This window comes from Emydura macquarii, unplaced genomic scaffold (genome assembly GCF_026122565.2).
Source record: "Emydura macquarii macquarii isolate MOO-44397 ecotype Brisbane River unplaced genomic scaffold, CSIRO-AGI_Emac_v2 contig_561, whole genome shotgun sequence".
Taxonomy (NCBI): domain Eukaryota; kingdom Metazoa; phylum Chordata; order Testudines; family Chelidae; genus Emydura; species Emydura macquarii.
This window is the reverse complement of record NW_027130698.1, coordinates 2818288-2844742: the sequence shown is the minus strand read 5'-3', so window position 1 is coordinate 2844742 and position 26455 is coordinate 2818288. Positions and strand designations below refer to the sequence as shown.

General features: G+C 39.7%; 1 protein-coding gene across 4 annotated transcripts in view; it reads left to right on the top strand.

The window, feature by feature from the left end:
• The window catches only part of CEP89 (centrosomal protein 89), a 107217-nt gene that overhangs the window by 38225 nt on the left and 42537 nt on the right, over positions 1 to 26455 (top strand). For all 4 annotated transcript variants that reach the window (XM_067540031.1, XM_067540029.1, XM_067540030.1 and 1 more), the window contains 7 exons: positions 782 to 832; positions 1924 to 2007; positions 3054 to 3161; positions 11987 to 12098; positions 14365 to 14545; positions 16472 to 16639; positions 18203 to 18344. In XM_067540031.1, the coding sequence (XP_067396132.1) occupies positions 782 to 832; positions 1924 to 2007; positions 3054 to 3161; positions 11987 to 12098; positions 14365 to 14545; positions 16472 to 16639; positions 18203 to 18344 (846 nt within the window). The remainder of the gene's footprint in view (positions 1 to 781; positions 833 to 1923; positions 2008 to 3053; positions 3162 to 11986; positions 12099 to 14364; positions 14546 to 16471; positions 16640 to 18202; positions 18345 to 26455) is intronic.

The window sequence follows — 26455 nt, the reverse complement described above, 5'->3', positions numbered from 1 at the left end:
AATCATAAAGCCTTTTGAGAACTTCTAATATAGTCCTGAGCATCATAAAAAGACCTACAAATTATAATAAATACATTACAACTATTTTTTGGTAAATAACCCAAGCAAATGTTAACATCTGGTAACTGAACAAGGAGAAGTTTCATATTTATTCTTTCTCAGAAGTTAGAGTGCTAGACAGGGACTCAGGAAACCTGGGGTCACTTCCTTGCTCCATCACAGACTTCCTCTCTGAACATAGGCAAGTCATCTAGTCTCTCTGTGCCTCAATTCCCCATCTGTCAAAGGGGGAGAATATTATTGTTAGGATGCAGCTTGAAGATGTTTCTGAATGGGATGATACAACGGAGTTGCTTGCAATAGTAGGGGACTGGACTCAATGATTCAGGAATGTTTTCCTCACTATGGTCCATTTATGTTATGTTTCAAATAATCCCTCTTTTTACATCAAAATTTACCAGTGTTCCTACATGCTGTTTAGAGTTCCTTTAGTAAGATCATACTCTTATCTTAAATTCTCAGACTGATAGATATTTGTGAAAGTTAAATGCAGAATTTATGCGTAAACTAGCCTGGATTAAATTATGCTTTACGTTATAGCAATAAGAATAGAAAGTCTCAGTTTTTGTGAATCTGTAAGTATAATACATATTGCCTACTGAGAAACATATGTCTGAGTATAAATATTCCTAGGAATCATATAGTTTGGGAATGGACAATGCTCGAGGAATCGAAAAGCAGAAAGTTTAATTTGAATTTCAATTTTTAAAAATTATTTTAGAATAAAAAAATTGGAGGTCTGCCAACGAAAGGGCCACCACCTCCCTGGCTGGTAAGTAAATTAATGTTTTTACCTTTACTATATATTGGTTAATTGTTAGTTTCCAAACAAATTTGAATATTTAAATATCAAAAATGCAGGAAAAGTCATTCCTCCGACTTCTTAGATGTATGGTTCAGGGTACATTTATGCAGGTGCTTACTTTTAAACATATGAATAGCCTCATTGACTTTAATCCTGAATTTTAGAACTTGGCGGCATAGTGAAAAAGATGCTCTTAGCTTGTAGCCATATCACCTTGATGTGTGGTTTTGTCATATCTCATATACTAAGCAAGATCAAACTTTATGAATACTTGACTTAGTAATGTCCAAGGAAAACTTGGACATTCTAGTTGGTCTGCAAGTGCTTGCATAATCCCTGCACCTTCGCTGGCACAGTACACGCATGCTAAGAACACAAGTAATTCAAGCAAGGGAGTGCATGTGGGTTCACTAAGTAGGTGTATGCTAAAATGGACCACAACCCTTGAACTGTTTGCCTATTTCACAACCGGAATCATGGAGGACCTTCAGAGTGTGAGGCCCATTGGTTTTCAGATAACCAGGATTGGGGTTTAGCAGATCCTTCTTAGTTATGGCTTTTCCTGCCTACACATGCCTTTGAGACCCAGAATTTAGCACACAAGATGAACCTGCAGTGCTGAGCCATCTCCTGGGATGTACTAAGCACTCTCAACTCCCACTGAAATTAATGGTGTTCTGAGTTTTGTGAATCGATGTATAGTGTCTTTTATATTGCTCATTATAAGGAATTCTATGAGCTAGTGAGTTCCCTGACCTCCCAATGAAATCACCTGCAGATGAAGTAATGGGAGTTGAGAGTACTTAACAGCATGTAAGACCAGGCCTTAATTTTCTGCTTGTTATAATTAATCTTTTCATCAATTTTTAGGCAATATATTGGCTTGTTTATTGTGCAGAGTTCTACATTTTCAGCTTATTCATTCATTTTATTTAAATCCTGGTTTGACTCCAACTACATGAAAAGTTAAATATGGAACTAAAAAGAACTTAAAATATTTATAATATGTTTCTGAATGTATTTCCATGGATTCAAATACATTGGGTCTTTTTCTTCAGTTGGATATGAAATATTTGTCACCTCTCCTACTGGCATATGAAGACAGAATGCGAGAAAAGGATGATTTAAATCTAGCACATGAGGTAAGTTGGCAAATAATTAAAAATAACATTCACAATAAAGTGGAAATAAATAGGAACACATCACAAACTGTTGAAATCCTTAAAGGGACCTTGTCAAAGCTGTTGGAGGCCCAAAATAGGAAGTAGCTTTGCTCTGATTTTTGGCTTGCATACACTTTATGCTATCTGTTTTTTCTGCCTGCTTTCTCTGTTTTGTTTTGTTTTTGTGAGCCTGCAGAATATTCAGATGTATAAGAATTGTCCTCTCAGGGTGAAAACCAGAGTAAATAGACTTTGTACAGGGATCTCAACTTCAGTTTGGGATGGAAAGAATTCACCCTTGCAATCCATAGGTTAGACTCTGTGGTTGCATTGCAGCCCCTACTGTTCAAGCTATAGGTTTTAATAGTTACCACTGCCTTCTTCCATGCTCTGTGGGAGAATTCTTGGCCACCGAATCTATTGAAAATAGTGACTGGTTTATTTAGAGCAAGCACAGAGCCAATCTCTGCAATGAACACAAGTTGCAGAAGCTTTCCTGTGCATCTGCTGTGCTCATTCCTCCCAACAAAGGGGTATTTTGGGCCAGCTGCAGGGAAATAAATTTCAGCCTCAGAGCAAAAGTATTGTACCTTTTCAATATTCTTTCTTCCTCACAAGAATGAAACTGGTAAGCAAAACAGAAGACACCTAGGGCTCTATTCCTGTAAGTTCACAATAATATCTTTCCATAACCAAGTGTACTGAAAATTAATAGCATCATGTAACTCAATTTTTCAGAAATTTGTAATTTGGCTATTTCAAAGGACATCAAGCCAAAACCTCACTCAATTTTTTAACAGAAAATGCATATTTTTTTTTTACCAAATTATATTTAAATCAGTGAAGCAATTCTGACACTAACAAACTGAATTAAAGATTGGCTCACTTGTTTGCCCATCTGCTGTTCTTACATGGATGATAAAAATGCAATCAGATATACATTAATAAAACTATTTCTGATAGCATGAGGCTGAAGGAAAATAGGTACAGTTTGGGATTTTTATGTGAATTCATTTGTATTCCAGGAGGACATGAAGAACTTTAGGGTACAAGTTGAAGAATTGGTGAATGAGAATGAACAACTTCACCAGCAATTAAATAAAAATAGTTCTGTTACCCTGAAGGAATGGCAAGTGGATTTTGTTTGTATTTATTAGAAATTAGTGGAAAAAGTACTCATTATGCTACTCTTATACACGCAGACTTTTAAGAGCATAAACATGATAGATGAAATCCTGGCTCTGTGTAACTCAATGGGAGTTTGATTTTGAAACCTAAGTATAATGTCTAATATACTTCATAGCAGTAGGATAGATTTTATATGTTTGAGATGCTTTTGTACATTGGACAGATCTTAACTAATCTTCATATTATCTGTTATCTTTCAAGAACAGTAGATCAGAATGATTTTCGGTCTCTGATCTAGTTTGAAGTGAAGTTCATATTCTAAAACAGAAGACCATCAGCATATAGTGAATACGAACCATATCTGAAAAATTCTCTCTGAAATGTTTCAATTAATCGATTAGTAAATTAATCATTTTACTTTACCTGTTTTACTTGATTTTAAGTTAATTCGAAAGCTATTCAACTTTACTAGAGCTGACTATTTCTGTTGCACAGCTTCATTCCTCATTCATTACAAATGCTCCCCACCTGCGAAAATCGGAGGCTGTCCAGTATCGTTGCTGGACATTCCAAGACTAAGCTCTGCCCTTCAGCTCAGGCCACCCAGATTTTCTGCCTTTGGTGGTAGAACAAGTTTGCAATTCAGTTTTTTCCAACCATTTTGTTTTAAAACATCTTATTTGTATTTGTTTTTGTGCAGTTGCAATTAATAATTTTCCTCTTCCTCCCCCCAGTATTGGGTAAATAGCAACATGGTGATTATAATCACCTTGATCTGCTGCTTCAGCATCTACTTGCTGGTCTCCTCTGCTCCTACTCAGGCAAGAATGTCAGAACGGTCCTGCAAACACCTGGCTTACATCCAAGCAGTGTTCCCTGTGTGAGGCAGCATTTACAGGCTCTAAAGAGGGTCAGTTATGCTCTGCCTGTACACAGTTAGTTGACCCTCACATTGCCAGGGTATGGTACTCAGAGTCAAACCAGCATGTCAGTTCTCCATGCTGTCCCCAGGAGCTGGGATTCCAATGCAAACAAGCCTGTTCAAGAGCTTCTGAACTTTCACAAAAAGAGCTCAGGGGTTAAGTCTCACAGCAGATATGGAATGGAAGGGGAAGGGAACCCTGGAAAGATCCAGAGTGTCTCTCCTGCTCCCTCCCCCAGAAACGAAAGTGGAGCCTCCCATCCCATCTGTTAGCAGTTCTCTCTAAATTCAACCCACCCTGGTAGTCTTACCAGAATATACATTTTTCTAAAGGGAGACATAGACATATGTTGTCTTAAGGTTAATTTAATACATTATATCAAGTTTTCTTAATGCTAATAATTGGTTGCTGGAATGTTTTTATCACTGTGATTGCCTGAAGTGAAGGGCAGAGCTTAGTCCTGGGCCTCCAGTAATAACATTGGAACATATTTGAATTCCACAGGTGGGGGGCACTAGTCCATTAGTAAGGACTTCAGAGAGAACCTGCTAACAAAATTATCAGGTAAGAAATTCCTCATTCTTCTTCGAGTGATGATCCCTATGTGGATTCTATCATGGGTATGCATGAGTGCTATGTGCTGGAGCTGGAACTGTTGAAAGCAGTGTCCGTCGACCCACATGCATGCCTCATGTAGCCCACGTGGTGCGTCCAAGGTCTTATATGTCTGCGCAGGTCGACATGCTCTCTGTTTCCTCTTACTGCCACATGGCTAGAGTCGGAACATCATCTCCTCCTTTTCAGACCTGAGTAGCAAGTAAACGTTTTTCATTAACAGTAGAATAGTTAGTAAATTGTTAGTTGATCATTAACAGATTGTTAGCAGGTCATTAAAAAAGAAGTTAAAACTTAGTGAGATAGAGATTTAGGTTGTTTTTTCTCCCTGTTCATCTGGGGAACTATGCCAAAACAGGCGGGCTTCAAGAGCTGTGCCTCGTGCACATGATCTTTCTCAGTAAGCAACAAACTTTTGTGCTGCCTATATTGTTTGGGGGAACCTCACACTATGTCGTGGTGCTCCATCTGCCAGTCTTTCCCGCTCAGAACACGAGAAGCGAGGCAATTCAGACTTAGAAAATTCCTTATGGAGGAAGCTATGCATCTACACGTGCACCAAGAGGTGGCACCAATGGACCCACCAGAGCACTCACCCATAGTGATGGCACCAACATCACCAAAAATATGGGTACAAGCAGAGCTTTCAACACAATTGAAACCGCATAAAAAGAAACAGTCAGGGGCCCAAGAGTGGATCCCTGAGCGGGACCACCTCTAAACGTTGCATTCCCTCCCCAAGTCATGACCAGCCGGGAGAGACATTGCAGGTGGATTCACTGGCTCCGGCGCCCAAAAGAGCTAAAGGCTGACAAAAAAACAAAACATATCAGCCTATCCATATCTGAAGCCCCTACGGAATATGGACCATCTGTGAGTACACCTGACCCAGTACCACACAATCCGGGATGGCTATCCCATTGGATCCCCACAGCGGAACCCTGTAAATCTGTGGAGGGCTCAGCTTGCAAGGACCCCCCAGATAACATATGGCCACCGCCTCTGGCCGATGAACCACTTCTATTGCACCACCATCCAGTGTGAACATGCACTATGGTTCCACCAGTTCTGCCAGGCCCACAAACATATACGGTTCTGCAACCATGGCGACAATACAGCCACTCCAGGCTCCGCAACCTCCACCAATTTACATGTACCAACGGCACTGCTACTACCATAACCATCGGAATCTGACTGGTCATCTGAACCAGAGCACCATTTCTCCCCACAGTACAGCCCAAAACGGCATTATGCGTCCTCCCAAATGCCACCACAGCAGCAATGGTTTAGATATCTGCAGGACTTTTATGCAAGCTTGGATAGACCCCACTTGCAAGGGTGGGACCCTTGTGACCGGGCAACAACCTCTCATCCCCCCTCAGCTAACACGCCCGCAGCCTCTACTCCACACCAACACCCGAGACGACACTTGACTTTCAACAAAAAAACCACGAACCACTTTCCGAGAATTGGTCGAGAATGTGGGAAGCCTCAGCTGGTTTACGAGGTAACATCTAACTTTCCCAGGCATCACATTAGAACACAAATAGTGTTTTTCCTAACAGCAAAAATACTTGTATTTGCTTTATAGAGGGTTTTATTAATGCCTAGTATAGAACAAAGGGTCATTTCTGTGTTAGAGGTAGTTAAGATTAAAAGGCTTTCCTTTTCATAGTCCCATAAACAGAATTTATATGATGCAATTCGGAGGTCGTCTTTCTCGTTTTTACAATGAATGGAGCAAGATCACCACCGACCAATGAGTGTTATATGTGGCACATCAAGGCTATTCCATAGAATTCCACTCCTTCCCACCCCATTGCTCACCACGAGAAACCAGGGTGGATGACAAAAATAGATCTACCTCCTTCACCAGGAGACTCTAACACTACTCAAAAGGGGAGCAATAGAATGGGTACAGCAACCATGGATTCTGCTCCCCCTACTTCCTCATTCCAAAGAAAGGGGGAGATCTCAGACCCATTCTGGACTTACGGGTGTCAACAAATTCATTTGCAAATTCTGATTTCGGATGATAACGATACCACAAATTACCCTCTCCGTCGATCAAGGAGCCTGGTTCACGGCTCTTGATATGAAAGATGCATATTTTTATATAGACATCCACCCAGCACACTGCAAATTCCTCCGTTTCCAAGTTGGGCTCTCTCATTATCAGTTCTGCGTTCTCCCCTTCGGGATAGCTACAGCACTGCGAGTGTTCACAAAAGTCTTCGCCGTTGTGGTAGCTTACATGAGAAGACTAGGTCATTCTCTGTTTCCCTGTCTGGATAACTGGTTACTCTTGGCATCATTCCGCAAAGGCCTACTAGTAACTATCCAAGCCATACAAAATCTGCTCACAGACCTCGGCATTTGTATCAACTGGGACAAGTCCACATTTGTCCCTACCAGAAGCCTCGCATTCATTGGCACCACACTGGACTCTTGGGTAGCACGGGTATTCTTTCCTAAAGACTGCTACATTGCCCTCATGAACATTATTGCATGGGTGCAACGTCACCCACGCACATGCATTCAGTGATACATATCCCTCCTGGGACAAATGGCAGCATCTACTTCGGTCACACTGTATGCCTAACTCCCTATGTGCTGCCTTCAACATTGGTTGTGGTTGGTTTACGATCCGGACAAGGACCACCGGAACAAATGGGTCTTTCTCCCACCAAAAGTGCTAGCCTCCCTGTCATGGTGGTGGGACCCCTCGAAAGTTTTTGGTGGGCATACCCGTCCACCAACCCCAACCAGACACAATCCTAATGACAGATGCATATCTAGTGGGATGTGGGGACTCACGTACAGGGCAACACAACTCAGGGACTCTGGTCTCCCAGAGAGATGAGAATGCACATCAACATCCTAGAAATGGGAGCGGTTCACAATGCATGCAACGTCCTTCTTCCCCTACTCCAGTGCAAACATGTCCAGCTCCTGTTAAACAACATGTCAACAGTATACTATGTAAACAAGCAAGGTAGGGCCAAATCCCTGTCCCTCTGTCAGGAAGCAATCCACCTATAGAACTGGTGCATGAGGCACAATATAACATTACAAGTGACACACTTACCGGAGACAATGTCCTTGCGAACTAGCTCAGTTGCTCATTTCATTGCTCCCACGAATGAGAACTCCATGACCCCACTCTCCGGGCCATTTTCCAATGGTGGGGAACCCCCACATGGGACCTTTTTGCCTCAGCAACGAACAACACACTTCCCCTCTTCTGTTCCAGGAGCACCTTGGGACGGGAATCACAGGGTGGCACCTTTCTCATTCCATGGATGCTGGACCTCCAGTACGCCTTTCCTCCCTTTCCACTCATTCCTTGAATATTCAGTAATCTGAAACAAGATTGGGCACAGATTGTACTCATAACACCATCTTGGCCCAGACAGCATTGGTACTTGGACCTACTGCACCTGTCGACCCATCTTCCAATACCTCTTCCCCTCAGACTGAACCTACTTACCCAACAGGGTAGCCGCAGTCAGCACCCCAACCCAGGACCACTCCACCTCACAGTGTGGTATTTGGATGAGGCTCACAGGTAGACAATGCCTGCTCCTCCCCAGTGCAACAGGTACGCACATGCAGTTGCCGTCCCCTGATCAGGGCTTGTTAGCAGACCAAATGGAGAGGTTTTACTCAGTGGGCTTCAGACAACCATCACCCCTTGTCAACCATGAGTATTCCAACAATCCTAGACTACCACCTCTCCCTATGGCAGCTAGGGCTCTCACATTCCTCTGTAAAAGTTCACTTAGTGGCCATTAGCGCTTTCCTCCCACCTGTGGAGGGTTCATCTGTTTTTGTCATCAATTTGTCATCAATCCGTTGTTAGATTTATGAAGGGTTTACTTAATGTGTTCCCAACAGTCAGGGACCCAGTCCAGCTTGAGACCTGAATCTTATCCTTTCCACTCTTACTAAGCCACTCTTTGAACCCCTGTCCTCCTGTGCCCTTCTGTTTCTCTCTATGAAGACAATCTTTCTCATAGCTATTACCTCAGCTCAACATGTTAATGAACTAATGGCCATGATGGCAGACCCTCCTTTTACCATCTTTCACAAGGACAAAATATCACTGACTTCACCCCAAATTTCTCCCTAAAGTAGCCTCCCACTTTCACCTCACCAAGTTATTCACCTCCCTATTTTTTATCCTAACCACATTCCTCTACCAGGGAGAGAACCCTACGCTCCCTCAATGTCAGGCGGGCACTAGCCTTTTATTTATTTGCCCCTTCAGAACCTCCCCAAAACTCTTCATGGAAATAGCGGACCGCTGCAGGGGGCGTGCGTTCTCGTCCCAGCAGATCTCCCATTGGATCATTCGTTGCATAAAGGAATGCTACTCACTCTGTCGAGTTCAGCTTCCACCTTGTCTCAGGGCACATTCCACAAGAGCCCAGGTGACCACAACGGTCTTCCTCGCTGACATCCCATGGCAAGACATTTGCAAGGTAGCAACTTGGACATGTATACACACGTTCACGGCTCACTACACTTTGACTATGCCGCCTCTACTGATGCACCAGTGGGCACTGCAGTTCTACAGACTCTGGCATCTATGGAGCCCTAGCCCCGCCTCTAGTTACTAGTTACTGCTAGCTATGGAATCCATATAGGGACCATCACTCAAAGAAGAAGGGGAAGTTAGTTACTGTAACTGATGGTTCTTCGAGATGTGTGGTCCCTGTCTGGATTCCAATCCCGTCCCCTCTGCTTAGGATTCAATGCCTAGGTGTAAGAAGAAACTGAGGGGTGTCGACCCGTGTAGACATACAAGACCTCGGATGCACCACATGTGCAATGCGAGGCATGCACGCGGGTCTACGGACACTGCTTTCAACAGCTCCAGCGCATTGCGCACATGCGCACTCACAGTGAATTCCAGATAGGGACCACACATCTTGAAGAACCATCAGTTACAGTAAGTAACCCCCTTTTTGTCAAATTTTTATTTCTATAAGTATTTAACTTATGGCTTTCAATTTGTTTTGTAAACACTAATGCTCAGATTTGGTAGATTAAGCTAATTCAGAATAAATCACTCTTATTCTGGAATAAGAGCATCTATACGTGGAGATTGAGTTCTCCAGGAATAGTTAATCTGCTTTAAATTCATATCCTACCTCATTCTGCATTTATTTTCATGTGTTGACAATAAGTCTTTCAACTTCAGAGCTAAAACCCCTAAGCAATGAATGTGTCTAGTTCAGATTTCACTCAGAGCTTTTGTTTCAGGCTGTCTGCAGTCTCAGGAAAATATTACATCAGGCTCACAATCTGAAGGTTCTTTTCTGAATCATAAAAGTTAGAAACGTAATTTTTTAAATGATGTAATTCTGGAGCACACAATGTAACAGGGAAAAGGTACAGGCCTGCTGAATAATTGCAAATTGATCTAGTTTGGCCCTTCACTTTATCTTTCAATTTCCTAGCTTTTTCTAAGATTGATATGTTTTGTTTGTTCTTTGTTTGAAACATCTGTATTCTTTAAGACATTTTCGAGAAAGATTCCTGAAATATCTGCTTAACCTTATCTCCAGCCCATGTTTTGTATTTGGGAATAAAATACAGAGTTGTTTTGCCATAACACTGTTTTTCAGTCTGTAGTATACAGCATCTTTCATTAACAGTGATCTTCTCCTCTCATGAATAATCTATAAGCTTTGCAGCTCAGGTTTTTTTTATATTTATCCATTTGGTCGAGAAGGTGGGAAGTCTCAGATGGTTTACAAGGTAACATCTAACTTTTCCAGCCATTGCATTAGAACACAAATAGTTCCTTAGACTTTTCCTAACAGCAAAAATACTTGTATTTGCTTCCTAGAGGGTTATATTAATGCTAGTATAGAACGAAGGGTCAATTTTATGTTAGAGGTAGTTAAGATTAAAAGGCTTTCCATAAATAGAATTTATATGACTAGCATTGGCAATTGTTTCTAGATCTGTAAATTGTGAACTGATGGCTTAGCGAGTCTTAAGAAATATTTTATATGATTCAGTATTAAGCATTTGGCTATCACCTTCTTCATGCACCTGGCACAAATGAGAGCCATCTAGCTTTAATTCAAATATACATTGTCACAGTTCAGAGCAACTGCACCTTTATTCCCCCTCTGTAGTCCCTTGAGACTTCCAACTGTTTAGCCATCATCTCTCTTGGGCAGAGAACCAAATCTTTCTTCCTCCTGACTGGGGCTTTTCCAGATTGGACAGTTCCCTGCCTACCTTATAATACTCCCATGGAGCCACACTGGCTAAACAGATCAGTATCTACACTTTGCTTTCTTTCTAGAAGCTATGAACAAGGTAATTGCCAGTAGTTATAAGTTACCACATAGCTCTTTCTAAATATTTATTCTTATGGTGAAAGCATTACAGAGAAAACGTTAAAAATAATAAAAGAACCCACATACATGCTAAAAAACTTAACTGAGGTCACACCAGCTCCAAGCTTGAGCTCTGGTAGGTGTCAGTCCTTCAAAACCCACAGCTGCGTTTTCCCATGGTTACAAGATCAGAACCAGAACGATCATGAATAGTTCAGTCTTTCCTTTCTATAGCTTTTGGGCCTTTGATTGTGGCCTCATGTAACAAGTGAACAGCAGACAATGGCTCACTCATCGGGCTATAGCTTCAAAAGGCTGGGTTTCTGCATAACCAGAGGGGGGGGGATTTGCATTCACTTCTCCCTACATATTCCCCAGAAAACCATTTATTTTGTTTTCTTCCAAGAGCCCATTCCTGTTTGGCACATAGTTCAATATAGCCCTCTGAACCCCAGGTCACACGTCTATCACATCTTCCTCCTTGAGAGGTCACATAGCCAGCCTTCAATAGTACGTAAACCATCCATTGAATATAATGGACCCCAAAGATACTTAAACTTAATTCAATAAGGTCTTCCAGGGATATACAGGAAATTGCTATATCTGTCACACACACATCTTTTCATTTTTTTTTCCTGAATTGTCTGCATTTTCCTTCTTCATTCATACTTTGTTTTCATAATTCCAGAAATACTTTAAAATACTTTTAAAGAGGTATTTTCCTATGAAGGCGACATTATAATGTAATGATTGCACTCTATAATAATATTAAAATAATTTGGGTTCAGTCATTATCTTCAGTAAAATTCTTGAACAGAAGGAAGCAAATACCAGTCTAAAATTAATGTAAGGTTCATTTGTGTCCTTTTAATTATTTAACTTACTAATGTTTGAGTGGTACTTTACTTCTAAATCAATCATCATCATAGGCAGCAGCTGCAAACTCAGGCAAAGCTGGTCTTGGAAGAAAATGGAGTGTTGATGGAGCAACTTGAGATTCAGCAGGCTAAAGCAAAGGAGAGTTACAACCAACATCTCCAGGAAGGTAAGATTCTTCAATTGCTACTTACTTGGACTGTACTATTTGAAGTACTAGGGATGGGTCGGCATAGGCCTGCCCGAAACTAAAGGCCCCCCCCCCCCCCCTCAATCAGTGGAGAAGAACCATTGGGCTCAAGCATCAGTTGAATATGGAAGACATCAAATGAACAAACAGGAGTGGGAGTGAGGGTCAGAGGTAAAGAATAAGGGATCCAGAGGAGGCTGCCGAGCACAGAACGCTGGACAGCACCCATTGTTTCTTAACACTGCCCAGACGAACTCCGCCTGAAGGTATGAACAGAGAAGGGAATAGAAATAGACCCCACAGTTGCAGAACACACCTCTGTCCAGCTTCCTTCTCCTGGTGTAATGGATGGCTATCTTGGCCAGCGCTGGGAAGAGATTGTCTTGGACTGTAGCAGAGAGAGTACTGCAGCAATATTGTAATTAATACATGCCAAAAATACCTTTAAGTCCAAATAATATAAGTACAATCAATAACCAAGTTTTTTCCCTTGCAGACATTATGTGTAATACATACCATCTGGACTCAAGATAGTCACTTTCTCTACTGGAAATAGTGACTAGAAGTGTTAAATAATGTTAAATCTCCATAGTATGTTTTGTTAGTAATTTTAGAATGCTTTTAGCTTTCTATAATAAATTTGTTAAACATTATGATCTTATTTAAATATTGCATAAGATAAATCATTTGGAGTTTGTGTGATTTTATTTTCTAGCCAATGCTCATTGCTTTAAATAGTTAATTATCTTACAACCAACATTATTGATGCTACTAATTTTTATAACCTACCTTGCTTATAATTTCATGACATCTTTTACAATGAGGAATCAAGCTCAACACATACACAGTTTAATTCAGATTTGTACTCCTTGATTGGTGGTTGATTTCAGAACATTAAATTACATGCAAGGAAGAAAATTAAGCATAGAGGGAAAATTCTATACAAAGAATCGTTTGCTACTCATGCTATAATATTATACCAGCAAAGTCCTATGAGCATTTAGAAACATTTAACAGGATCTAAAGGGAAAAAAAAATCCTAAAATATGTTATAGTTTCAAACCTGAACACAGGAAGTCCGACTTCTAAGTAAAATAAGTTTGAAAGTATGGAAATTTAATTTAATGTACCCTGAAAACCTTAACTGTGTCCCACATACCCTACATTTTCTATTGAAATAAATAAATATATGATATGACATTCTATATATGATTGGAAACTGTAACGTATCCTAGTATAATAGTTTTTTTGCCATGTATAACAACAAAAAACTTGGACATGTCACCGAGAATCTTTGAATCTAGGAAGGAATCTTGTAGTTGAGCACATGTAAATTACCAGAGGACATTAAAGGGTATTTATTTTTCTGCTATGTACGTTTTAAACCACATCCATCTCTTACATTGCAGGATATACACTACTGAAGTTAGAGGCCTTCTCAGAGAGCCATGGGGGAGGTAAAATCCTAAAGTCTCTTGGGTTCTGTGATTTAGCTGAGTTGGCTTTCAGAAATCCACAATCTTGGGAAGTTTCTGTGTGTACCGGGAACCTTTGAAGAGATCTTAACTCATTGGCTGCAGTAGAAACTGTATAAAATCTGCACCTGGCATATGACATTTTATGAAGTCATTAGAGCCCATGCAGAGTTTGGAATGCCACAGGGCTGCTAATATTCATGACAAGTGTTTTAAAATTAAAAAATCATACATTCCCATAGTTCAAAGCTACTAAAAAAGCACCAGTCCTCACCAAGACCAACATATTCAAACTAATTTGGCATTTCTGGGTCAAACTGTTCTGGGGTTGTAATGAGCCAACATACACACACGTGCACACCCATCCCTCTTCCAAACAGTCCTCCAATTTGCTCCAAATCTTCCAGGAAAAAAACCCCACCAAAAACAACTCCCCCTCCACCCTCTGGCATAAGAACATATCTGTGGAACTTCAGGTGGTTTGGCTGAGGTTTAGTTTTGGCAAAAGTAGAAGTTAGTGAAAACTCAGGCTTATAACAGAAGGATTTTCTTTTTATTCTTAACTGTGGATAAGGCTAGTATCTCAATATGTTTGACAGATGGTAGGAACCATAGTCTAAAAATGCAGTACTTAATTTGAGAAGTCAAGCAACAGTTGCACAATGCTTAATGCAACTATGAAATAATGTTCTATTGTTTTAATTAGAATTTTGACTAGATCAGTGAAATAATTCTGTTGTGTCAACATTGCTCCTTCCGCCCCCTTCAAGTTTCAAAATTGACCAAACAGCTAATGATTTTGGAAGCTAAGAAACAGAGCCAGGAAGAGGAGCTATCAGAGAAGCAGAAGCAGCTGAAGTCTTTACGCTCCGCATGTGAAGAGCTGAAAGCCAATATGAATGGCAGAGTAACAGCAGAGGAACATGTTGCTTTGGTGAATGCATTAAAAAGGTATGGGTCTACATACTGTATACAGACAAATAATGTGAAAGGCCCCGATCTTGCAAACTATGCACATGAGCAGACTCTTATACCCACATAGATTCCTTTGCTGCACCAGGATCCAATCAACAATGTTTTTTTCCACCAAGATCCAGATGTTGTTATGGTAGCTGGCAGAGTACAAAAAAGGTGGAGCAATACTATTTTCTACAATTGTTGACTTAAATTTTAGGCTGATAAGAACATAGGGGAAATTATGGTACTATTGAAATCAATGGGAAATTTTGCCATTGAGTTCACAGAGCCAGGATATCAAACACAGTTTACATATTAGTTTATCTAGGCATATCAGCAATAAACAAAAACAAAAATCCCCAGTCAACCAACTAAATAAAAAAATGTGTTCCAAAGGGAAACATTTAAAAATGATATTTTTAGAAAACAAATTTCATTACTTATAACACTATAGATAATTAAAACTGAATTTAAAAGTTCTAATTTACTTTTCACTATTCCCATTGCTTGCTTATCTTTTTAAATTCACACAGCTTAGGTTCTCATGCCATAGCACAAAGATGCAAAGTTTGCATTGTAAATACTGCAGTATTTGTTAAAAGAAAACTACTTTATTGGAAATAAGATAATTCATATTAACATTTGTATTAACTTTAGGTTAGCTATTTTCCTTACTGTTGATATTTCTGAATGGTTTTCCATTTTTGTTCACTTTTTTGGTGGCAAATATCTAAAATATCCTCATATCCAAAACTGAAAACGCTATTATTCTCCATTCTCCACAATTTCAAGTATGGACTATCAGGACAAAACACCAAGACTGCCAAGCACTACAGTACAAGAGATTGGGGAAAAAACAAATCTGATGTGTCAATTAAATCTCCATCCCCATTTATAAAATCTTGGAAGTCTAGCAAGATATCAGATAAAGAATAAACAAAAGTGGGCAATAAACAAGAGTCCCCCATGTCCAACAGTCTGTAATCTTTCAGCTAGTCAACCCATACTTCAGGGGAAATATAAAGATAACCTGAAAGAGTCCCAGGAGCACATCACTTTGATAAATCCAGTCTGATGAAATATGTCTGAATCAAACAAGCCTCAGGTGTAGTCTCTTTTCCTCTGGTGCAGAAACATTTCCTTCCATTCCTTAAGGTTTAGTTCTTAATAATAAAAATGAAACGTATTAGAACTTTAAACTACATGACAGAAGGGATTTAAAGTGAATTATATCTAACTAGTCATCAGTGTGTTTTATATTTATGCATCTCAGTGTCCCATAAAAATGCATGCTAATCTATTTTAACGAACCAAGAACTATTTTAGTACCTCCTGCCTCCACCATGAAAATACATTCTTTTGCTTGAAGGCCTGTGATATTTTATGGCATAATTTGAGTTTTAAAGGACATATTTAAGAGAGAATGTTAATTTTCTACCTCAGGTTGACAGAACTTAATTTATACATTTTAAGACATTCGATTTTTTTTTTTTTTTGCTCAAGACTAAGCATGATGGAAATGTATTATCTGGATAATAGCACCTTTTTACCTTTGTGAGTAATCCGTAGACACCCTTTCTGCACTGCTGGTCATTCTTGCAATGTTTGTGGTAGTTATTTGAGTTACCAGTAAAGCCAAACCCCAGGGTGAGGGATACATTTTGACTATATAGCTTACATATAAATCCTATTTAGAGCAGTATTGCCATTACATCTCTTTTCATTGAATAATTGCATTGGCATTATGTTTTGTTGGCCATTTTATGTGTAGCACAGTTTTTAACATCTGTATATTTGACACCTAAGTAAAAGAAAAAATGTAAGGTAAAATAGTAATATACTGTCAAATATGTAACTTGTCTGTTTTCTCAGTGAAGTAGATCTTTGTTGGTACTCATTTTATGTTGTCTTTTTTTGCAGTCAGTTACAACAGGAACAGGAAAAGCAAAGTGCTGAGTTGGAGGATCTAATGGAAAAGCTAGCATCATTGCAAGCACAGAAAAAGAGCCTGCTCTTAGAGAAAAATGATCTAGTGGCTAACAACAAGATCCTGGAAACCGAGCTGGAAATGGCACAAAAGACAAATAGGTTTATCTGTTTCCTTTTCTGCTTCATTTGGATATCTCCTTTCACCAACATTTTAAAAAACAAAGCAAGATCTCATTGAAAAAATATTCTTGGTCAACAACCCCTAAAGCCCACCCTATACACATACATTCTTACTGTTGCCGGTTAAGTACATTCTCTAAAAATCGTGAGCTTTTCCAGTGAAATATGATTTAATTTCTGAAATAGCTATGCAGGCCTGACCTTTAAACATGTTAGCCAAATAATTATAATATATAATTTTCATGCACAATTACCATGACTGCTCTGAGAAAATGCATGTGAAAATTATAATAATTAGCTAATTACCTGATTTAGGAAAGCGATCACAGTAATGGTAGGCATATTGTGTAGCGGACTGGTTTAGAAATTAGGCCCAGTGTTCAAACATTGCACAAATAAAAATAGAATGTTGTCATAGAATTTAAGTACCTACGCAGCAGGTATTACACACATTTTGTGGGGTGTTTTCATACTTCTGTATATCGTCAACATATAGTAGACTATCACGGCTGACAATGTGCAGTGGACTAGAGAGAATATCAGAGAATCTAGGAGAAAAATAATATCTCCAAGATGTGAACAGATTAATTTAGGAAAAATATGCAAGACAAAGTATGGGTCAGATTTGCCAGGTCACGTGCAAGGATGCTTTTCTGTGAGCACAACAGGACATGCAAAAGTATAATTTGAATAATGTTATTTTGAAAATTTAATATTTTTGAACCATTAGAGCTAGAAAAAGTGCTGTAATTATTAGAACGCTGGAATACTCTTGTATTGCATGATGTACAACATGAGTTTCTAGCTATTTTAAGAACTATCTTGTGATACATGATTATTTATTATGATCAACTGCTCCATCAAATAAAAAAGAATACAAGATGGTCACAGGCCATGAAGCTTGCGGTATACCTGGCATCCTGAGCCAGTTTATATCTGAAAGAATATTTGATTATTTTTTGTCTTTGATAAAAATACGTAAATTGTCAGATTGCATATGATGAGTTAATGAATAGTAAAGCCTGGTAAATTATTCAGTGTTATGGATGAGTTTATTATTCCACGCTGAACAAACTTCTTTTATATGATATTCATGGGATAAAGCTATTTCAGTGAACAGGAATTTAAAATATTTATACCTGGAATATGATCTTTTTTATATCTATGTAGTATGTTAGAAAGTTTTCACTGTATATGCTAGTCATTCAGATGGTTCAATAGCACTCATTACTTTAAACAAATCAGACAAAACTTAGAGGATAAAGAAAGGGGTTTAGTCTTCCAATTAATTGGCAAAGATTATGTAAAATGTGTTTTTCTAATGTACTAAGGTTAGATTATTGACCTTTCATATTTAAAATCATCTTATTTCAGAACCTTCAGGGGTTTCAGAACATTCCCTTCTTACATGTGATTTGACTCATAAGACAGTACAGTTTAAAAGCTAAGATACGCACAAATTACACGTTTTTTGTTAATTTTTATATAGTACTTTAGTGAGTAAAAGTAAGATTTTTCTGTTTTTATCTTTATATTTTGTAGGAGATCACAGAAGAAAATATGTTTTCTGAAACAACAGTTAGGAGAAGCAATGGAAAAGGAAGTGGCAGCTCATCAGTACTTAGCAAACCTTATTATGTTGGCAGAGAATATAAGTCAAGAACGTGACCATCTTATACATTTGGTAATTTCTTTAGGTGTATTTCATGTTTCCTTTTTTTAATATGAAAAAGAAAATAACTAACAATGAGGTTTAATATTTCAAAATGTAATGGTTTAGATATGTAAACAGATTTGAGCACCTGAATAGAAAGAGCAAAAAAAACTTTTTTTTCTAGATTAGTGTTTAAAAAGCAGTTGTACTAATCCCAAAGACCATGATTGGAAATAATATAACAAACTTAATTAGTGTGATCTGAAAAGTAGTTGGCTCAAATTTAACCCAGGAAAAACAGGTGATGTTAGTAGAAAGGAAAAAACATTCTAAGAAACTTGTCAGTATTCTTACTTCACTGATGACTAAAGGCAGCACACCACAGATTATCAGGTGACAAGACTCAGTGTCATGCTGGGCTTATTGCTACTCCTGGATATGCAGATTGCCACAATGACTGGGAAATTAAGGTTACTCACCTGTAACCGGAGTTCTTAGAGATAGACTCTGCCCATTCACGTTCACAGTACACGCTGGCAGTGCAGCTCACACTGCTGGTGCATCCTATGAGTGGGAATGTGTAATGAAAACAAGAACACATCCTTTCATCTTTAGTTTGGTGATGAAACCCTGTCCCTCCATTCGGAAAGGGCCTATCCACCTCTGAGTTAGATTACTGCAACAATGAAACTGACAACTTCTGAAGTTGCAACAAACTAGTTATGAATTGCAGCACTGCACCTGATATGCAACAATGGCCATTGTGAAGACATCATTCCTTTTGTTTCTTTAACTCCATTTACTTCACAAAAGAATGAAGCTTACTTGAATGATCTTACTCTAAAATTTTCTTTTTGAATGGTGACCTAGATATTTCAGAGATTTTCTCATATTCTACAGCCCTTCAAGACAACTACAACTCCACAGGGACAAAGTTGGCCTCTTGTTAGATAACTGGGCATTGAGATCAGAGTATTCTTGGTGACACAGGATCCAGCTATAGACATAAAACTTTGAGGTTACAAGATGGAACCTACATGAGACAATCCTTGGGGCAGATGATCAGTTGCTTGTTACTGCTTCCTCTAATAGTTCTCAGGATGCCTTCTCGTAGTTGCCAGTGCCCTTTGAAACCTTTCACACCCCTTCCTACATAATAAGAGACATAACTATAATTTTTTCCCCATTTTGGGTCACACTTTTAAGTTCTGTTGACATTTTAAAAAATAAGCATTAGAAATTTGTTCTTAATAAATTGAAGAATTAAAGTTACATATGGAGAATAATTCTGTGCCTGCAGCAAAACCTGGCCATGAAATTCTCTGTAGAAAAGTTGATTTGATGTGTAAGTTTTTAGGTAGCCTTAAAGCTGATATCACAGCTGGAAACTCCGTAATGGAAGCTGTGAAACTCACAAAACAATATACATAACATTCCCCGAGGATATAAGCATGAGTTGAAACCCTCTACCTTAGCTATACATATATTTAAATGGAATTAGTAATGTTACCCTCTCTTTGATTTTGCACTTTAAAATTCTACTTAATTTATATTGCTCTAAAATAGCATGATATTTCTAATAAACAGTAACCTCTTTTTTAAAACATTGTGTAATAGTTAATTTAAGTGGCCATTGGAACTGTATGTTTTCAATTAAGAGGATTTGTTTACACATATAAATATATTATCTTATTTACAGTAATTCAGTTTTTTGTCCTACATGCACTTTCATGATAAATTACTGTTTCAATATTTATCATACTTTGAGTTTGCAGGGAAAATGCCCATACTAAAAGCCATTTCTGAAGTTTTATTACTTTTGACATGAGAGCAATTCAAACAGTTAATAGGAAAACAATCTTCTAAAAAACAGTGAACGTTTCAATAAATAACTTTGTACCCTGTTGCTTCTTCCTATGGAAAAGCCTTTGGGGAGAAGAAAAGGTTTCCCTTGCAAAGTTTTCCTCAAATTGTTCTATTATGGAGACAGACCTTGCCCACCCTGGAACAAACAAGATGCTTTTCCCTAGTTTTCCTGCTGATTCACTACCCCCTCAATTAATAGAACTCTGCCTCTGTATGCTCTGGATCCCTAGCATTCACTTCTGACTCAGAAAATGTGGCTCCATTGGAGCTGTGCTTCCCAGGCTTTCTCCCCCTGAAGTTTCTCCTGGTGAAGTGGGATTCCACAGTGCCAAGTGGGAGCTGCAGAAAAGCAAATGTAGCTTGGAGGTTGTGCTAATGGTTTTGCAGATTTCCTTCAGTGGTTGTATATGTGTGGGGTGGATGTGGGGGTCCAAAGAGTTACATTTCCCCTAGTGTGTCCCATTCCCACATATAGGAAAAAAAAAGATTCATGTGCAGAAGGATTTGAGGGAAAACCAGGCCCCCACTAGCATTTGCAAAATGCTTTTAGAAGAAATATAATGGTCCCAAGCCTGCAAGTTTACATTTACACATACATTTAGCTTTATTATTTGCAGGATCAGGGCCAGTATTCTGACAAACAAAAATCCAATTACAGTATAAAAGGGTAGTAACAAATTATTTAAAACTGTTTTTTTAGGGATAATAGTTGTAAGGTATAATCCAGTGTTAGTATCTGTCAAAATTCATTCCTTTATTTTATTATATGATGCAGGTGACACATACTAAGTCAAAATGTCCTTCCATGACTGAGCACAAAGCTTACATATTTTAGTGATGCTGGTGAGTTTTGATTTTCTGTGAAAGGAGTTGTTTCTCTAGAATAGACAGGAGTGATGTGTATGGTTCACATGTAGTCAGGCATCACTAATTCTAAACTCAATTATTTCTCTCTTGAATACTGACAATGGATTTAGGAATTTGTCTTCTTAGGGTTTAAAATCTTTTCAGTGTTCACAGTCTCTTCAATATTTAGTTTTGTTTGCTTTTAAATCTGTGACTGAACTTAGTGTTTATGAAAGTGATGGACTCACAACAGTGAATGGAGCCAAGCATATAGTACGAAGGCAATGCATAAGCTTCCCCATGCATTGCTGTACCTCAGATCTGACCTCTTGCTATTTCAGGGGCTCTTTTCAGGTGAGATTGCCAGTTGCTAGATAGTGAAGTTGATTCACAGATAGAAATGCAATCACTGAATATGGATACAGACACTCCAAGAAAAAATAATAAAGAAACTAATGATTTTGGCTTACATTATAAATAGATGTCATTTTTCAAAAGCAATCGTTGTTTTGTCTCAGAATTAGCTATTTGGTCTTCTGAACCAGATGACATAAATAACCATTATCAGATTTTTTTCCGGAATCCTTTAACTGTTGTCCTAATAGCCAAGATAATCTTAAAACAGAACTGTTTTATCTTCCAAAGGTAAAGTTATATAACATATATATTCTAGCATGCATTACCTAATTTTTAGTAGTGGTTATAATCATTCAGGCTGAATTTAATTATTTTATGTACTACATGGCTGATCCTGTCTCAATTGAAATCAGTGGAAATTTTACCATTGGCTTTGCTTGGGAGTAGATTTGGGCTTTATTTTAACAAGCAGTTCAATGAGTCTCAAATATTTTCCAGCCAACACTGACCATTTAGAGGGCCATCCTGGCTGCTTTTAACTCGACATTGTAGCAGAAGTTATGTGCCCTTTTTGCAACTGGATAGTCCTCTCTGGGGGGACTGGGCCCCATGACCAGGATCTGTACTAGCAGAAGTTGGCCAAGATCCTGCATGAATCAAATCCAGTCATTACAAAGTGCTAGGCAGTTGTTTTTCTGCAACTCCTGCTTTTCTCATATATTATTCTTCATTATTCATTTATTTCAGTAGTTTTGCATAAATATTAAGACTGAAATATTACAGGAGGCCTTTATATTACATACAACTACAAACTCAGTTCACTGACATTTAGACTCCCCTCAGGATGAAATATGAACATGAAAGCAAGTAATCCTTTTGAAGTCAGTGAAGTGAGTGCATAGGACTTTTTTATTCACAGAGCAATAACGAAATCCCTACTGCCACAGTTAGTTATTTTTACTGAATTCTGGGGCATGGTTGGTGCCATAATAGTTAAAAAAATGTGTCAACAGAAATACAGAAATCTATATTTTTTCAGAGGGTATAAAAACAGAGGTAAAAACCTGTTCCATATAGGTCTCAGCCTACAATGATTTTATAAAAAGTGATTTTAGTAGAGCAGTGCCAATTTACATCAGTTGTTGATCTTGCCCAATATCTTTTTAAAAATAGATTCTTCTTTGCCTGGCCTATGCACATTCCCACTCTTGAGCTCACTCTGAGGATGTGAAGTGTTTGAAGTGCCCAGATCATGTTGGATCACTAGTGCTACGCATGGTAGAACTGGAATACTCCCTTCAATTCAGTTCCCTCTCACCCTTCCCGTCCCTCTTCAGGAACCCCGCTCACGAGCAATTTCTAATCCAAGAAGTGCAGGTGCTCCTGAATGTAGGCGCAGTGGAGGAGGTTCCTCTGGGAGCTAAGGGGCAAGGGATTCTATTCATGTTACTTCCTAAACAAAAGCCAAAGGTGGTCTGACTTGTCCTGGACCTACGAAACCTCAACAGATTCCTGAAGAAGCTGAGGTTCTGCATGGTCTCTTTGGCCTCTATTATCCCCTCTTTGGATCTGTGGAATTAGTATGCAACCCTTGAAGGATGTGTACATTCAGAAGTCGATCATTCCAACTCCCAGAATATTTCTCAGGTTCATAGTCAATCAGACCCACTACCAATTCACAGTACTTCCATTCAGCCTTTCTGCAGCACGTTGAATGTTGACCAAGTGCATAGTGGTCGTTGCCACATTCATGAGTAAGCAGAAGGTACAAGTCTATCCATACCTCAACAACTGGTTGGTCAAGAGTCGCACCAAGGCACAGGTGGAAGCAGATGTAAAGCTGATAAGGTCAACCTTTGACAAGTTGGATCTCTTGGTCAACATGCAGAAGTCAATGTTGAATCCCACTCAAATGGTAGAGTTCATAGGGGCATAGAGTTCTAGGGTGCTAGACTTAAATCAGGACAGAGCTTTTCTTCTGGAATCTCGGTTCCGGACTCTACGCCATCATAGAAGAGTTAAACCAGTGCCCCACTACCACGGCCCAAAATTGCCTGACACTGCTGGGACACTTAGCAGCATGCACGACTATGTCTCAGACCACTCAAAGTTTGGCTAGCCTCAGTGTATCATCATCCATGCCAAGACCACATATACAGGGTAGTCTTGCTTCCTCCCCCTGTGTTAGAAACCCTCCACTGGTGGCTCAAGCCACAGTTGGTCTGCACAGAAGTCCCCTTCTCCACACCCTACCCCTCACCATTTCTGGTCACTGACCCCTTAGAGAGGGGCTGGGGAACTCATCTAGGGGGGCTCAGGACCCAAGGCCTCTGGTCCCAGGCAGAGCTCTCACTTCAAATCAGTGTAAGAGAAAGAGAATTGAGGGCAGTACACTTGGCCTGTCAGACCTTCCAAGCCCACCTGGAAGGCAAATGTGTATCAGTCATGATGGACAACATAACAACGATGTTCTGTATAAATAGACAGGGTGGCGCATGCCCCTTTCTCCTGTGCCAGGAAGCCCTCAGACTGTGGGAATACTGTATAACCCATTTGATACACTTTGAGGCATTCTCAGAAGAAGTTGGCGGACCACCTCAGCAGGTCTTTCTCCAACCACGAATCGTCTCCCTGCCAGGATGTGAACAACATCTTCCAATGTTGGGGCATTCCCCACGTAGACTTGTTTGCGATTAAACACAATAGGAAGTGCACGCAGTTCTGCTCCTTCTAGAATCACAGTCCAAGATCAATTTCAGATGTATTCCTCATCCCGTGGACAGGCTATCTGTTCTACATGTTTCCACCCATCCCGCTCATTCACAGGGTTCTGTGAAGGTCAGGAAGGAACAGTCCTCTGTAATTCTGGTAGCCCCAACCTGGCTGTGGCAACACTTGTACACGATGCTCCTCAACCTCTCAGTGGAAACTTCTACTAGTCTCCCTCTAGTTCCAGATTTGATCACTCTGGACCATTGTCTCCTTCGTCACCCCAATTTTGAGTTTCTCCACTTCACAGCATGGAAAGCCCTGTGGCTGAATCCTCTGGAACTGGAATGCTCAGAACCAGCAGAGAGGTCCTCCGTGGCAGCAGAAAAACTTCCAGCAGGGACAGTGGAAGAGGTTCTCCATCTGGTCAATGCAGAAGGGTACTCTGCCTGCGCAATCATCGATATCTTTCATCTTGGATTATCTGTTACATCTCAAGCAGCTGGGACCTTCAGTGTCGTCAATTAAGGTCCACCTGGCCGCAATCTCAGCATTTTATCCCTCGGTTGCAGGCTATTCGGTCTTCGCCAACCCCATGTGGGGCACTTTCTTAAAAGTCTAGACAGATTATACCCTCAAAAGCATCAGCAGATTCCCCAATGGTATCTTAACCTTGTACTGTCAAGACTGATGGGTCCTCCATTCGAACCTCTAGTAACATGGTTGCTTCTCAACCTGCCCTGGAAGGTAGCTTTTCCAGTGGCCATAACTTTGGCCATGAGAGTTTTGGAACTCAGGTCCCTCACATCTGACCCACCTTGTATGGTTTTCATCAAAGACAAGGTTCAGCTGTGCTCTCTCCCGGCTTTTCTTCCAAAGGTGGTGTCACAATTCCACTCAAACCAGAACATATTCCTTCCGGTCTTCTACCCAAAGCCACACTCCAACAGCCGAGAGCAGAGACTTCATACTCCGGACATTAAGACGGGCGTTGGCTTTTTGTATAGAGAAGACTAAACCCTTTAGAAAATAAACACAGCTCTTCGTAGCAATAGCAGACAGGATGATGAGCCTTCCAGTATCATTGCAAAGAATTTCTTCATGGATCATGTCTTGTATCAGGATGTGTTATGACTTGGCAAAGATTCCAGCCCCAGTGCTGACAGCCCACTCCACAAGGGAACAGGGGTCTTTGGCAATATTCCATGCTTAGATCCCGATCCAAGACATTTGTAGAGCCGTGATGTGGTTGTCTGTTCACACCTTCGCAGCACACTATGCTGTTATGCAACATGCCAGAGATGATGCTGCATTTGGTAGATCAGTACTGCAATCTGCAGGTGAATGAACTCTGACCCTTCATCCTGTGGATCTGCTTGGGAGTCACCTTCTTGATAGCAACATGAACAAGCATTCGAAGAAGAAAAAACAGTTACTAACCTTTCATAACTGTTGTTCTTCAAGATGTATTGCTTATGTCCATTCCAAGATCCACCCATCAACCCCTCTGTCAGAGCCAGCCGGCAAGAAAGAACTGAAAAGGCGGGTAGTTGGCAGGGCCCTATATATGATGCCATGACTCCAGGGGGCTCCAGAGCCAACCCTATGGATACCACTAGGGGAAAAACCTTTCGGCAACTGCATGCAGCGCGTACATACCTACTTGGAATGGACATGAGCAACACATCTTGAACAACAGTTACGGAAGATTTTTAGTAACCGTTTTTTTTTCAATCATATGAGCCTGATCTTGCCCTCACCCTCCCTCAAAAAAATATCATTTCTACCTGAAATCCCATATGTCTGATCTCTAGCCAGAGGAAGATTTGTGTGGGGATGTGTGAATTTTGGGATGAATCAGTCATGACAATTATGAGAAACGACACTTTTGAAAAATGATATTTCACTTTTTGAACAATGTTGATTTGTTTGTAAAAACATTTTTAAAAGGTTGTGTAGAAACTTGACATTTATTATCATCAGTAGTTGTGGATGAAACTTATTAATTCTTATTTCTCAAGGCTCAGAAAATGTGTAAGGAATGACACAAACAAACAGAGGTAGACTCCCTGCCTAGAAAACAGTCTAATCTTGGTTTAACATGACACTGCACAAGTCCAGGTCAGAAACAGGCCAATGTGGGGAAGGGGGAAAGGAAGGACAGGGTGACATTAATGAGGCACCTGTACATCTTGATAGTTTGGTTCTCTCCCCTTTTTATTACTATTGATTGGTTACTTTTCCCCTCTTTGCTTCTTGTAGTCTTGATAGAAATAGGTCTGTAAGAGAGATTTGAATATGGCACAGAAAGTGGCTTGGTGAACAGGTTTCAATAGGTCATTACAAATATAGCAGATAGGATG